Genomic DNA, 12712 nt, shown 5'->3' on the forward strand with positions numbered 1-12712 from the left:
AGGAATTTCTGGAGAATTTATAGGTTCCACCAGCACATTTACCTGTACCTGCATATAGCCTGTGAGCATCTGCGGCGCACAGCACTCGGAGCAGGTCACAGCCCACACACAACCCCTCCTCCTGCAAACACTCTCTCAACTATCCCAGTGGACAAGCAACAGGCAAGTGGCAAGTTGAAACCGCCTCTGTCAGGAGAGTTCTGACACTGCAAGGACGGAGCTCCCAGACTTCCCTGGAGCTGGTGCTGGCTGCACCCCCACCTTCCAGCTGAATCGCAAGTACTGAGGAATTCAGGTCCAAAGTTCACAGGATTAATCCAGTACCTGGTTCTGCTCCTCCATGGAACATGCTGTTCAGTCAGAAAGCACTCTGTTCTCTCCCCGGTGAGGGAAGCGACAGCCAGCTGCATCTGCCAGACCCACACTGGAACAAACAGGCATGTGCAGGCAGCGAGACACGCTCGCTGCACAACCTCCCTCTCACCTAGAGAAGAGGAAGGCTCAGCTGCAGAGCTACCATCATGTGCCATAACGGAATTGGTTCCCTTTCCGAAGCCTTACTGCAAGCTCACGACAAGACAGATGTCTGCAGTCACCACCTACCCTAGCTTCAGCGTAATTGTATTTGCTATGGTTCAGGTAAACATGCAACCAAGTGCTTAAAAATCTATTTTAATGATGTCTTCAAGAAGAATAATACTCTGCATTACAAAAGAAAGGGTAAAAGGTACGTCTTTTACATATAAGAAAAAACTTACAGCAAAGGCAAAGAACATCTTAAAACCAAAATAAAGCTATGTTGTTCCCTCCAGGGACGCTCCAGTGATTGAGATTCCTCACTCGGTTCTCTTTCAGCCCTCATAGAAAACGACAGACAGTCAAAATAGTTACTCTACCATGTCAGCTTTAAATAGCCCTCTGCCTGTCAACAATTCAGCAATAAAATTACAAATATACAGAAAACAGATCTGCTACTGTACTGAGGCTACACACACAACCAAGAGCAAAAATACAGAACAAAATCGGCAGAAATTCAGTGTTTTCCATTCATAAACGCAGAATTATTCACACATTCCACCCTGTCCCAGAACAAGCATTCACCACAGCGACCAAAAGGGAAGAAAACTGTTGTTATACTTCATAGAGGGGGCAGAAGACAAGCCGACATGTTACTCACAAATTTGGACTAACCCTAACTCTACAAATTGTTTGCTGTAGAATCAGAGTTCATACATGGAAACATGTAAAATAATATTAACAACTAAGTACAGAGTGAAAGCAGTGATTCAAATGACAGGTCTTGTTCCGAGGCTGCTGCCAGCTGGGCTGAATGAGTCCCCGTTCAGCAGCCTCCCCCCAAGGATGTCCCCCGTAACAGGAAGCACTGGGCTTAGCAGAGTTTGCACAAAAGGCCGAAAGCAATCACCGAAAACCTCTCTCCAAAGAGCAGGACGGGACATCGGGAGGACAGAGCACCACTGCATTCACTGCAGTGTTGGCTTCTGAGCACAGTGTGGCCAACACGGAATGTCACAAACGCTTACTGCATGCACAGTCCCCAGACCGCTTCCTGCGTCACCTCAAAATCGAAGTCACGCATACACAAGGACGAGCACGGTGTCTGCGTACGTGCGCTTTGACAGGAAAGGGCACGCCAAAATCATGACTGAATCACTAGCATGAAACCGCATTTCTAAATAATTTAATCCCTCAAAACTGTTTCTTGCTAAAAATCCTTCATTTCAATGAAATAGTTTGTAAACTTTGAAGATGTACATTTATACAATCTACAGTCTCAGCAAAAAATAAATTTCAGGCTGATCATCGTTACGGGGTTCCAGCTGCAGAACAGAGTCATGAGTACACAACCGGTCGCTGCAGCCATAGTGCAAAGCGGCACAGGCACCCTCCGGGATTCCTCGGCCCTCCATGTCCTCCCCAGGGAAGCCGTTCAGGTACCTGGCAATGTACGAGCCCGTGGAATGCCTGTTGATAACGTGAGGAGATGCCGAGGGCTTGCTCCGAAGGACAACACCTGCTATGCTACTTGTGTTAGCAGCTTTCTGCTTGCTGGCGGCCTCCTGCCTCTCCTTGGCACGGCTGGCGATATTCCGCACTCTGCTCTGGCTCCTGGAGGAGAGTTTCCTGACCAGCGCTTTTGGGCAGTCGTCATCGAGCTGTTGGCTGTCCTCCTGGTCCAGGGACACCAGCTTCCTCAGCTGCTCTGTCAGAGCATCTGTAGAATGCGGTCTCATGTTCTTCATAGCAGCAAGTTTCTTGTCTCTCATGCCTGATGAGATAAAGCTCCTACTTATGTATTGGTACTTACTTTCAAAATTGCATGAAATATCCTCCGAGGTCAAGTCACCGAGGCTCTTGGATTTGCAAGGGCTTGTCTGCTTGATGGCAGAATGTGGTGGGAAAGCCAAGGTGTTTTTGAGCACCGGCGAGCGCACGTCGAGCTGTGATCTCTCAGAGGCACACGTGACGTTCTTCTGCTTCTCTGAGCGGTGATGATACACAAAGCCAGCATTTTCACACCCTGGAAAAGGGAGCTGGCTCCCTGCAGTCCTGAAGTTACCCAAGCAGTCCAGGGCAGCAACACAGAGCTCAGTTACGCTGCTCCCAGAGGTCCTCCCCCCACCGTGCCCAGGGTCCTGCTTTTGCCTCAGTTTCAAAGGGGAGGCCAGCTGGCTCATGTCCTCCCTTTTGTACTCACGTGCAGTTACCAGGAGATCTTGAGAATCCCCGTCCACTTCTACGAGACTGCTGCTTTCTGAATTCTCCCCAGTGAGAGGGTCAACAAGTGTCTCCTCAAAAATGAGACTGTTGGAGGCAAAAGAACTGGCAGACTCTGGGGCCTCCCAGCTTGTTCCTGGTTTTGTTTCACATTTTCTTTTGGGATTTGCATTTAGTGAAGAGAGGGGTGGAGGACAGGGAGAGCTAGGAAAGTTATTTTCTGTACTACCTAACTCTTTCTTGCAAACTAATTCACTGTGGATCTTACGTTCGGAAGCTGGTGTAAGAGCTGCCTCATGGATTATTGTGTACACAGAATACTCTGCAGTCTCGGGGCTGGAGAACCTGGTAGTGTCTGGAGTTGAGAATAAAGGGGATTTGGTGGGGTCTGTGGTGGCAAAGTTGTGCTTACAGGGACTGTTGAGATCTGCAGGAAGCGCGTGTGGGTGCGTAGCCATCAGGGTTAAGGTCTGGCTGCCAGTGCCATGGGGGCTCAAGTCCGTGGTAAGATTAGTTTGGTCACCTGTGACATCAAATTGTCCAATGAGAACTGAGACAGCACTATCCATCTCACTCTCATTCGCTAAAGAAACTTCATCTATAAGGCGAGAAATGTCACTGTCTTCCACGGTTAAAGCAGAGTGCAAATCAGGAACGCCAGAGCAAACGGCAGGAGGAGTATCTGCCAAAGAAAGAGGTGCTGCAGTGCTTTTCTTGACCACATCACCTTTGTGATTTTCCGTCTCCGTTTTTTGAGAAAGGGAAGGCTCCACAAGAGTTATTTTCTCCTCCTCAGACCCTTCTGTGTCATCTTCCTTTTTCCTGTCTCCACAGTTTTTGTAATTTGTTTTTTCCAGGGAAAGTTCAAAATCAGAGCCCTGCATTAGGGGGCCAGTTCCAGCGGAAGAATTATTTTCCTGACAGCCCATGAGGTGACTTGTTTCAGCTACCTTCCTTGCAAAAGCTAAACGTTCAGGTTGCTCCTGTAGAGGTGGTGCTAAGGAGTCAGCTGTAATCTCCTGGTCATTCTTTAATTGAGATGCCAGATTTGAAGTATTTGCTGTTTCCTCAGAACGTGGAAAAACAGATTCTTTCGAGTTTGTTTCTCTCTCATTTGTGTTGTCATCACTGTTGGCTAAATTAAACAAGAAACAATTAGTTGCATACAATATTGTGTTCTGCTTGTTAACAACTATTTTGTCCTCAGACAGACAAATGGAGAACGCAAAATTAGGTAGAGTTGTGACAGAACTTAATTATGGGGTTGTGCAGGTTTCATACAAGTTATCTGTGTGATGTGAACAAATGGAAAAATACAACTGCAGGCATTTCACTGAAACTTCCTCTGAACGTCTATTACATCAAGCAGGTGATGTAATACTGGTTGCAGGTAATGTTAATGAGGTACCATATCAGAGCTGGCAGATGGGATTACCTTCCGCTGAGTTCCTATTCACATTTGAACTATAAAGAAGCATGGCAACAAAGACAGAACAAAACAGCTCTGTTAAAAACCATCATACTTGGAAATAAGATGCATGCTTAAAAGAGCCGAGTAAAAACGCACCGAGTAGCTGGACTCCAGACTGTATTTTACAGGTATTGTAAAATGCTACGATTTAAGGATTTAATTTTCGATATTCCACAAGCAGACTACGTTCACGAGGGCAAGGTTTTGAATTCCATGAAAAACATGCATCAGGCATTTCCTCCGCCAAATCATTTACTTGTTTTTACATGCCAAATCACGTCTCACTTCTTTACGTCTAAGTCCTCCTCCACGGGGGTTACAGAGCAATCCTTACAGAGACTCCAGTGGACAGGATCCAGTCCTTGCAGTTAGGAGGGGCAGGATTCATTCCCTGTGGCGGCTTTTTAGCTCATCTCACTAGGACCTGTCTCTCTGCAAAGGCTGTTTTGCTGTAAGTGCAGAACTGCGACCTCCAAAAAGTGTGGAAGTTTCTCATAAAAGAATTGTGTGTCTTTGTAGCATCTTTAAGAAGAAATAGCTAAGAAATTATTACATCTGTTGCAAAGAATGGCTGAGCTCTAGCATCTTCATAGGCTTATCTAGAGGACCTTTCAATGGAACATACAGCATCTCAGAGCTGATCTCCTTTACTGAGACTCTCCTTTCTCCTGCCTGCAGTTTCTTCTCAGGGTTGTAAAAAAAGAGCTGGTTTGACTGTGCTTGCTGTTTCTCCTAAGTAACTCCTACAAGGTGATGTGCAGATTATCTGTTCCTTCAAAGCCACTCTAACGGGCAAGTAGAGGAAAGGAGGCTCGACGACTCCTCACCTGTGCCTGGGAGTTCTCTTTTAGGGGGGCTCCTGTGGTTGCTGGAAGCTGCTGCTCTGTAGCTGAAAATACTCAGAGCAGAGCGGCATCCCAGGGAGCGACTGGAGTACTCCAGTCCCCCCTGGCCAGGAGAAGTTCTCCATGTGCGCTCTGCATCTTCCCTCAGTAGACAGATGGTGCTTCTGGCTGTCCTGCTCCAGCAGGGGAAGAGCCCAGAGGGACTAAGTGCAGAGACGCTGTGCTGTCAGACCTGACCAGAGGCTGAGGATCTGCTGGGCCCTGCAGCTGCGTGGGGACAGCCTCAAGTGCCCATGCTCTTCCCAAACACACAAAACAGCTCCCAAGAGCAGTACAGACACTGCAGCCTAGGCACAGGCTCAGGGCAGAGACAGCCACTGTACTCAAAGCTGCCTACAGTAATTTAAATATTCCAGCAGAGCAAGTATTAGACAGGCCAAGCAGAGCAAGTATTAGACAGGCCAAGCACTTTGCTGCAGCCACAGGACTAACCGGATTTCAAAACCAGGGCTGTTAGTGCTGAATACACTCGGAAAAAAGCTGTTTTAAGAATTAAATTGTGTATCAATAATCTAAGACCAAGATGTTATCCCTACACATGCTTTCCATAGAAATTAATCAAATTAAGTAACCTAGGCTAAGAGGAGGATATCAGGACTGTTGGATACAAAGCTTGACCTACTTTTACCCCTTTTACATCTATTTGAAAGTCTGCGTAGCTCTTTACACCCACTATTCCCAAATCCACATGCTGCATGCTGTTCTCCCTCCTTGAAAACGGGGAGGAAACACCCCGACTCCATGAGTAAAGCGACAGCAGCAAACCAGAGACAGACGAAGTGTAATTGAAGGTTGGTTCTTAAATTACAAGGAGAAATTTGGCAAGTGTTCTTCTAAGAGCACTTCCAGAAATTCCTGGAAGTCATTTGGCTAGTCTAGAGAGCAGACAGCTTTCCTGGTGTCACTTACCAAAGGCTTTAAGGAGCTGATAAAACACAGCAATCTGAAGCACATGTAATTTTGCCTAGTAACTCCTATTTGAGTTGAATAAAACACTAGCACAGAGCCTGCACAACCGGGGCTGTTAACAGGCGATTGCGACTCACTGCAGCAGAAGCAATTTTGGAAGCATCTTACCAGATGTGTTTTCTTTTTCTTTGGTGTCCTGGGCAGTTTCACCTTCTGGGCACGGCAGCTCTACAAGAAGGTATTTGTCCACGGGCATAGAAGCAGGACGCATTTGCAGACTCCGGCTGGTACGCCTGACGACTCCATCTTTGTCTTTCAGGTCTGCTGGTTCAGAGGCACTGTCTTTAATTTCAGCAGTTTCCAGAAAACCCATCTTGCTTTTCTTTCTGCCTTTTGCTGGTGCACTGGCTGTGCGCCGGAGAATTCGATCACCAATAGACCGCTTTCGTACGTAGTGCCCACTGGTTTCAGCAGAACTGTGCTTAGGATTCTTGTTAAACAGCCCTCTGAGTCCTATCAGCTGCTTATTCTGAAAGGAAAAAGAATAACCGTGGTTTCGAGTGAGTTCAGACTGTTATTAGTGAGTCCAGCAAAAAGGGCTGCTTTCAGAGGACTTATGAACGATGAGGACAAAGTTAAAAACGCAGCAAAGCAAAAATTCACACCAAGCACTTCACATCTACTCTGACCAAGGAACCAGCAGCACAGGTCTCCATGGATCATGCATGACTGTGGTTCTCCTCATGAGGATGGCAGCCTGCCACAGTTACGAGAGAAGTTTGCTCAGAGTCTCCTAATCGGAGATGACAAAACTGGAAGAAGTGTACTGCAGCGACAGGCTACGCATTAACTTGGAGTTTTATGCACGGGCTTCATCAAAGCAATACTCAAATGTTTCAGAGCCTGAATGAAGAATGATGTAAGTTCAGTAGCTGCAGATCATGCGTTAGGAACCACTGCGCCCAGCAAGTGCAAAGTGCATGCTAATAAAGTCTACCTTTGTGGCTCCTAGAAAGTGCAATATTGTGTAACTGGGATTGAGGATTAAAGGGCTCCACTGAAAGGCAAAAAAATGCAAATACATTTGGCTAACGTTTTCCAGACTGTGACACAAGCAAATAAGGTAATAGTGCATCAGCTGTAACTATAACTATGTGAAATTACGTATGAGTTTCTCGCAAACTTGCCCAGACATCCTCACTGAGAAGGATGCAAATGCACCTTCAGCCTTTTTTTATACATTACCAACAAAAACAGCCAATCGCTAAGGCAGGCCTTAGATGATCTCTGCATCACTTGGTCTATTCAAGTCTGAGTGGCTCTTTCCACCCCACGCCTCTTTGTGTCTTCCCCAAGAAGCTATGCTCTGCTATTTTTCTGGAGTACATTTCTTCTGTGAAGAGCACGTGAGGCAAGAGCACTAGCCAAAGAGGCTCCCCTACAGCCCCTCACCCCGTGGTTTCACACACGTCCCAGAGGAGCACAGGTCTCAGTGTATATCGCAAACGCGTCGCAAGCTGTTTCCTGCTGCTTTTATTTTTACACTGACTTAGGAGTAACAAAATCTGCCTTGAATCCTAAAAGCTTCTCATTGTGCATGGAACACACCAGGCCTGGTACAGCCGGTGCCGTTCCCTCCGTGGCCTTGCCACTGTCCTCCCTGGCGGGAGGAACTCTGGTGGAGCCGAGAACAGACAAGTACGCTGAAACGCTGCTCCCTGCGCTGAGAGGAGGATGCCAAGAGACAGACAGACAGACATCCGAGCGGTTTACAGAGCCGTCCCCAGGACCCATCAGTGAGCTAATGGGATCAGGGAGGATAAAGGCAGGGGCGTTAAGCCAGGAGCTGGACCACACCTCGTCCCAGCCCCTAGGCCTTGTCTACGTTATCTTCTGGCTCTGTTCCACTGAGATCCCTTGGGTGCTGGCTGAACTGTGGTTATACACATCTGACAGGGCATTCGCTGCAGCCACTCTCGGAAGGGAGAAGGACAGAGGGCTGACTGTTCTTTCAACCTACACCCTTCATAAAGGTATAGGGGGGTTGTTTGGGGGTTTGTGTGCTAGTTTTTTAAACCCGCTACCAAGGGCTAATTTATTTTAGCATCCTGTTGAGCGCGGCCTTAATTTCTTTGTGCTAGTTGGTGCCAATGACCTCTTACAAACTCTTACAAAAGCGCTGTGCCTTTACTTTTGTTTTAAAATTAGTAATCTTGCGGAAAAGCAAAATGTATGCACTGAAACCTGGAAGATCTAAAGCTTAAATTAGCTGCTTGTCAGCTTGCATCAACAGCATGTTCTGGTGCATCATATTTCTCAGGATTTAGTTCTGAAACACAGTCAGTTTAACGCTCTGAAGAAGAGTACTTACTGTATCTAGACTAGAGAGTTACTAGGTGCCACCAGTAAGAACGTTCATAAGCACCTGCACGCTTGGGACTGGGGGAACTGCACGCTACGCTTTTCTTGCTGATCACCAGAAAGGAACCCCACACACTACGAGCTACACCCTGCTGCTTCCCAAGCATCTGACAGCACCACGTCTGCGTTGCTACTGGGGTAGCTGAGCTGCAGAGAGCCCCGTGTTCTGCTGGGCATGGGTGTGCTGTGAAGGGCTGCCCTGGCTCAGTGCTCCTCAGAGAAAACACCAGGAGTAAGGAATTGCATTTCGCTTCCCTGAGCGTGCTGATGCTCTGAGTAGGTACCTATAGGCACGAGTATAAATGAAGGCATCCAGTTAAGAGCAACAGAGCCTCTTCATTGCTGCGAGATCTGAATAATTTGTCTAAACTTTATTACTGGTCGCTGCCAGAGAGAGCAATTAGCACTGCTAATCCAAGTACAGAATGCCATGAGCCTAAAGCTGTAAGAACTGTACAGAAAACACACATATCCTGCGAGCTTCTGCACTGTATTTAAATCCATCTTTATCAGAAGAATTACAACAACAAAAAAACAAGCCATAGAAGATGTGAATCTCCAGATGTACCTACCTTTCCGTAGATCTCATTAATGGTTATATGAACAAATAGGGATGCCTCTGTCAGTCCTTCTAAGTACACATGGCGGTACCCTAGTAAAACAACAACATGGCACCACAAATAATCAACCTTTTGCACTTCATGCACAACTGGCAACGACTGTCTATAAAACAAACACACGAAGTTACCTTATACCTAAAACCTCTGGTGTCCTCACAGGTTTTCCAAGCCCCCCGGTACAAACTGCCTCCATGTTATATTTAAGACACCAGCAGTAATTTCCAAAAGCAGACACCTAAACTCCTTCATGTCCTGGTGACTAAACCACCTGAAGGTGCCAGGAGAATTGTCCAAGCCCACACGTGAAGTCTCAGGAACAGAAGCACATATTTTATGCTGATAACCTCATCTTGAGCTTTAAGTTCCAAGGTGTTCACTCTTTGGCTCGATTTCTAAGTCAGGGAAAACAAATGGGACTAACCAGGCACAAGACTGCTAAAGGCCAGAGTCCTTTGTCCAACGAAGTCTCGCCCAATAGGATCGTGGTCCCAAACAAGAAACCGCACCAGAGCTATTTCGGGCATGTGGACAGTGAAAGTGAGTGTTTCCTCCCAAACTGGATTAAACCCTGTAAAACAAACAGAACAGAAGTTTTGGAAAACAAGCCCATAGCCAGCGCTAGCCTCAACTGTCATGAGGCACAAGAAGCAAGCAGACCCAGCACACAGGTGAGAACTCATTGCTCATCTCGCTCCAGGTGCTCTCCATCTCCATCAGGTAAGTACTGAGAAGTGAGCACTGTCTCCTGGACTGCTCTTACAAACAGCACGGTTCTGGCTGGGTAGCTGCAGGGATACCAAGGCCAGCTATGGTTTTGTAGCACTATGGCAGGCTACAGAGAGACCAAACCAAACAAGAACTACTTTTTTTCCACCTGTGGCTTTGCAACTGCTTACGAGAAGCAATGGCCACCGCTGCTGCTGCACCGGGCTGTCCCACTGCTATCCACTGCCTCCCCAGGAAGGCTGTGAAACTGCTTAGGACATCATTCCTTTTCATTGCCTTTGAAGTTATACACATATTTTACATACAATAACAATATAAATGTTTGGAACTTCTGCATAAAGGAGATTTAAGAACAATCCAGGAGAAAGATACTGTGATGAACAGTTCTTGTCCTTCACCTCCAGCTTGTCTGTCTCCAGACACCAGAAATTCTGTCTAGGGATCAGAGTTAATTTGTTAAAATATAAGCATTTGAGTTCATCTGATGAGAAGCTTTGCCATTTAGGAAGTAATACCAGATACTGAATCATTTATAACTACTTAATCTTTTACTCTAAGAAGAGGAAATCAGCCAGATTATCTTACCATTGTCGTCAACCACCCTGGTCTGATCTTTACAGCAGTCCACAGGTAACCCGATAATTTCCACTTCGACAAAGGGATCTATAATCTAGTTTTTAAAAAACAAAGTGTTTTAAAAGCAAACCAATGATATGAGAAGGTAAATTTTTAAGAAAATTCATGCAGAGAGTTAATTTAGATTCACGTGAGAATTTAAACTCCTCGATTCGTATGCATTTGCAAGCAGCACGACCATGGGAAATGGCTTCATGCAGTATAAGCTGATGTGCGGTTTTAGTCTCAAGAGCTATGACCAGCTATGATTCATTTTCAAAAAGCAAAGTCACCCTCGAAATACAAAACAAATCTGTTCTTAAACATCGTGTGTAGGATACAGACTCTGGGAAAATGTAGTATTTAGTGACCAAAAGCTTGATAATATCTGAAATTTAGTGGCGTATTTAAAGGAGGAGAAAGTTTGAGTCCTGTCATGTCACTCCAGAACCTCTCATGAAAGCATCTGTTGGTAGCAGAGTCTCTTACCTCTCCTCTGTCTCCTAACATCGAGTCAGGAGGCTTTGGCAGCTGCTGCCCACTGATGATTTTCAGAATAAGCTGCTTTTTAGGACTGGCAGGAAGTGGATCAGCAGAGTAGGGGTTGAACGTGCCTAAAAAGTGTCAAGAAATGAGAAACATGAGAAAAAAGACACATGGAGTAAGCATTGCCCCCCAAGACACGCACACGCGCAGCCAGAATTCAGTCATAAGTAACTCACAGCCTGTAGAGCAGCTGATTGTTAATTTTAAAATTCCATTGCACTTTCTTACTACCTTTTATGCACTGAGCAGCCCTCATTTATACGATTACCAGACAGACAGGAGCCCTGCAACAGTTGGGTTTTGCAGGAGTCCTCTGAATTGAAACTTCCTTCTGTAAAGCAGTAGCTTCAAAAACTCCACTAGCTATAACCCAGATGAGCACTCTGATCCTGCTGCTGGCACAGCTGCCCAGACGTTAAAAAGAACCAGCAGCTAGGGCTGAGGAAGCTGCTTCCTGCAGCAGCACTGCCTGCTGCAGGGACCCACACTTCCTCCAGCGTTTCTCAAGCTATTTGGGCCTAGGCTATGACACATCTCTTGCTGTCTGTCCCAGGAACCCTTTTTCTTTTTTTAAACACATATTAATAAGATGAAGCCCTCAAAGTAGATCTATAAGAGCAAGAGATTGCATACTAGTACTTACAGAGTCTAAGAGTTGTGAACGTATGGAGATATGAAAGATTCTGTATATGTTCTTACTTTCCTTCCTTGTGTCTTCGCAGCTTCATAGGAAGACACTTCCTGAAAGCTTTGACACTTACGGTAATAAATGTATAGCGGGACGTTACCTTTGCACATCTGCTGAGGTTTGAGGACATAACCACAGTTGCCATTTACCCTAAATTTTGCTTCATTTAATTGCATCACGCGTCCCTCAGACTGGTAGTTTAGTGCCACTGTTGGAAGAGAAAACTCGAGTGTCATTGACAAAGACAATACTTAGCACATACACAACATGTGGGAAGTACGCTGGTCATGCAACACCTACCCAACTGGCAACCAACGTTCCAGTAAGGCAAAGGATTGAAATTGCTGGAGTCAATCCGGTAGGCAGATGGATAGACCCTCGTCAGCTGTTTCTGGTTGTAGAGCATGAACTGCTCGGCCTTCTGCTGCACTGCTTGGTGGGCTCGTGTTTCGCTGAACGAGAGCACGTTCCCTGTTGATCCTGTGGGCATTGTTACATCAACAAACAAGTTATAAGGCAATCCTAGGAGACAGGGTTGATCTCAGACCTCAGGTACACTGGTATTAAATAAGAGAAACATAAGGTTTAGTCCAAAGTTACAACAATCCTCTTGTCACATGCAATTCATCTACACTGTGTAACAGAAGGGCACAAGCTGCTTCTGAGCATTTCACCCCCTTGGGCAGGCTCCCTTTGACCAGCGCTCTGGGAGAAAGACCAACCAGAAGACTTTCCCAGGAGAGAGGGCCCAGCTTGGAGCAGTTAGACCAACTCACCAGTACCACCTCTCCATGCCCACCTCACAGATTCCTCTGGAACTTTCTCAGTTTCCATTCTGCCTCTAACACGTTCAGCAATACAATGGTTGGCATGCTTTCTGGACAGGGATCACCTCTATTTATCACAATCCAAATCTATCGCGTTACTAAACCCTACTTAAAATTGATAAAGTTAAAAGGTGATGGCAAATCTATAAAACTGTGAAAACAGGAAAGCGTTCTCCTGAAAAGCCTCACTTTTAAAACTGCTACTAAACCAAGAAACCCAGGGGAAGGGTATTTGCTAGGGAAAG

The 12712-nt window shown here is 46.1% G+C and overlaps 1 protein-coding gene across 1 annotated transcript in view; it reads right to left on the bottom strand.

Annotated features, from left to right (window-relative positions):
• Window positions 1-1787: 1787 nt before the first annotated feature.
• The window catches only part of PLCH1 (phospholipase C, eta 1), a 33727-nt gene continuing 22802 nt past the window's right edge, over window positions 1788-12712 (bottom strand). The window contains exons 14-24 of the mRNA XM_010143493.1: window positions 11941-12120; window positions 11741-11848; window positions 10896-11020; window positions 10377-10461; window positions 9487-9633; window positions 9018-9097; window positions 7022-7081; window positions 6193-6553; window positions 2974-3421; window positions 2645-2826; window positions 1788-2503 (exon numbers count right to left, since the gene is read on the bottom strand). Of these exons, the coding sequence (XP_010141795.1) occupies window positions 1788-2503; window positions 2645-2826; window positions 2974-3421; window positions 6193-6553; window positions 7022-7081; window positions 9018-9097; window positions 9487-9633; window positions 10377-10461; window positions 10896-11020; window positions 11741-11848; window positions 11941-12120 (2492 nt within the window). The remainder of the gene's footprint in view (window positions 2504-2644; window positions 2827-2973; window positions 3422-6192; window positions 6554-7021; window positions 7082-9017; window positions 9098-9486; window positions 9634-10376; window positions 10462-10895; window positions 11021-11740; window positions 11849-11940; window positions 12121-12712) is intronic.

This window comes from Buceros rhinoceros, unplaced genomic scaffold (genome assembly GCF_000710305.1).
Source record: "Buceros rhinoceros silvestris isolate BGI_N320 unplaced genomic scaffold, ASM71030v1 scaffold33500, whole genome shotgun sequence".
Classification (NCBI taxonomy): Eukaryota; Metazoa; Chordata; class Aves; order Bucerotiformes; family Bucerotidae; genus Buceros; species Buceros rhinoceros.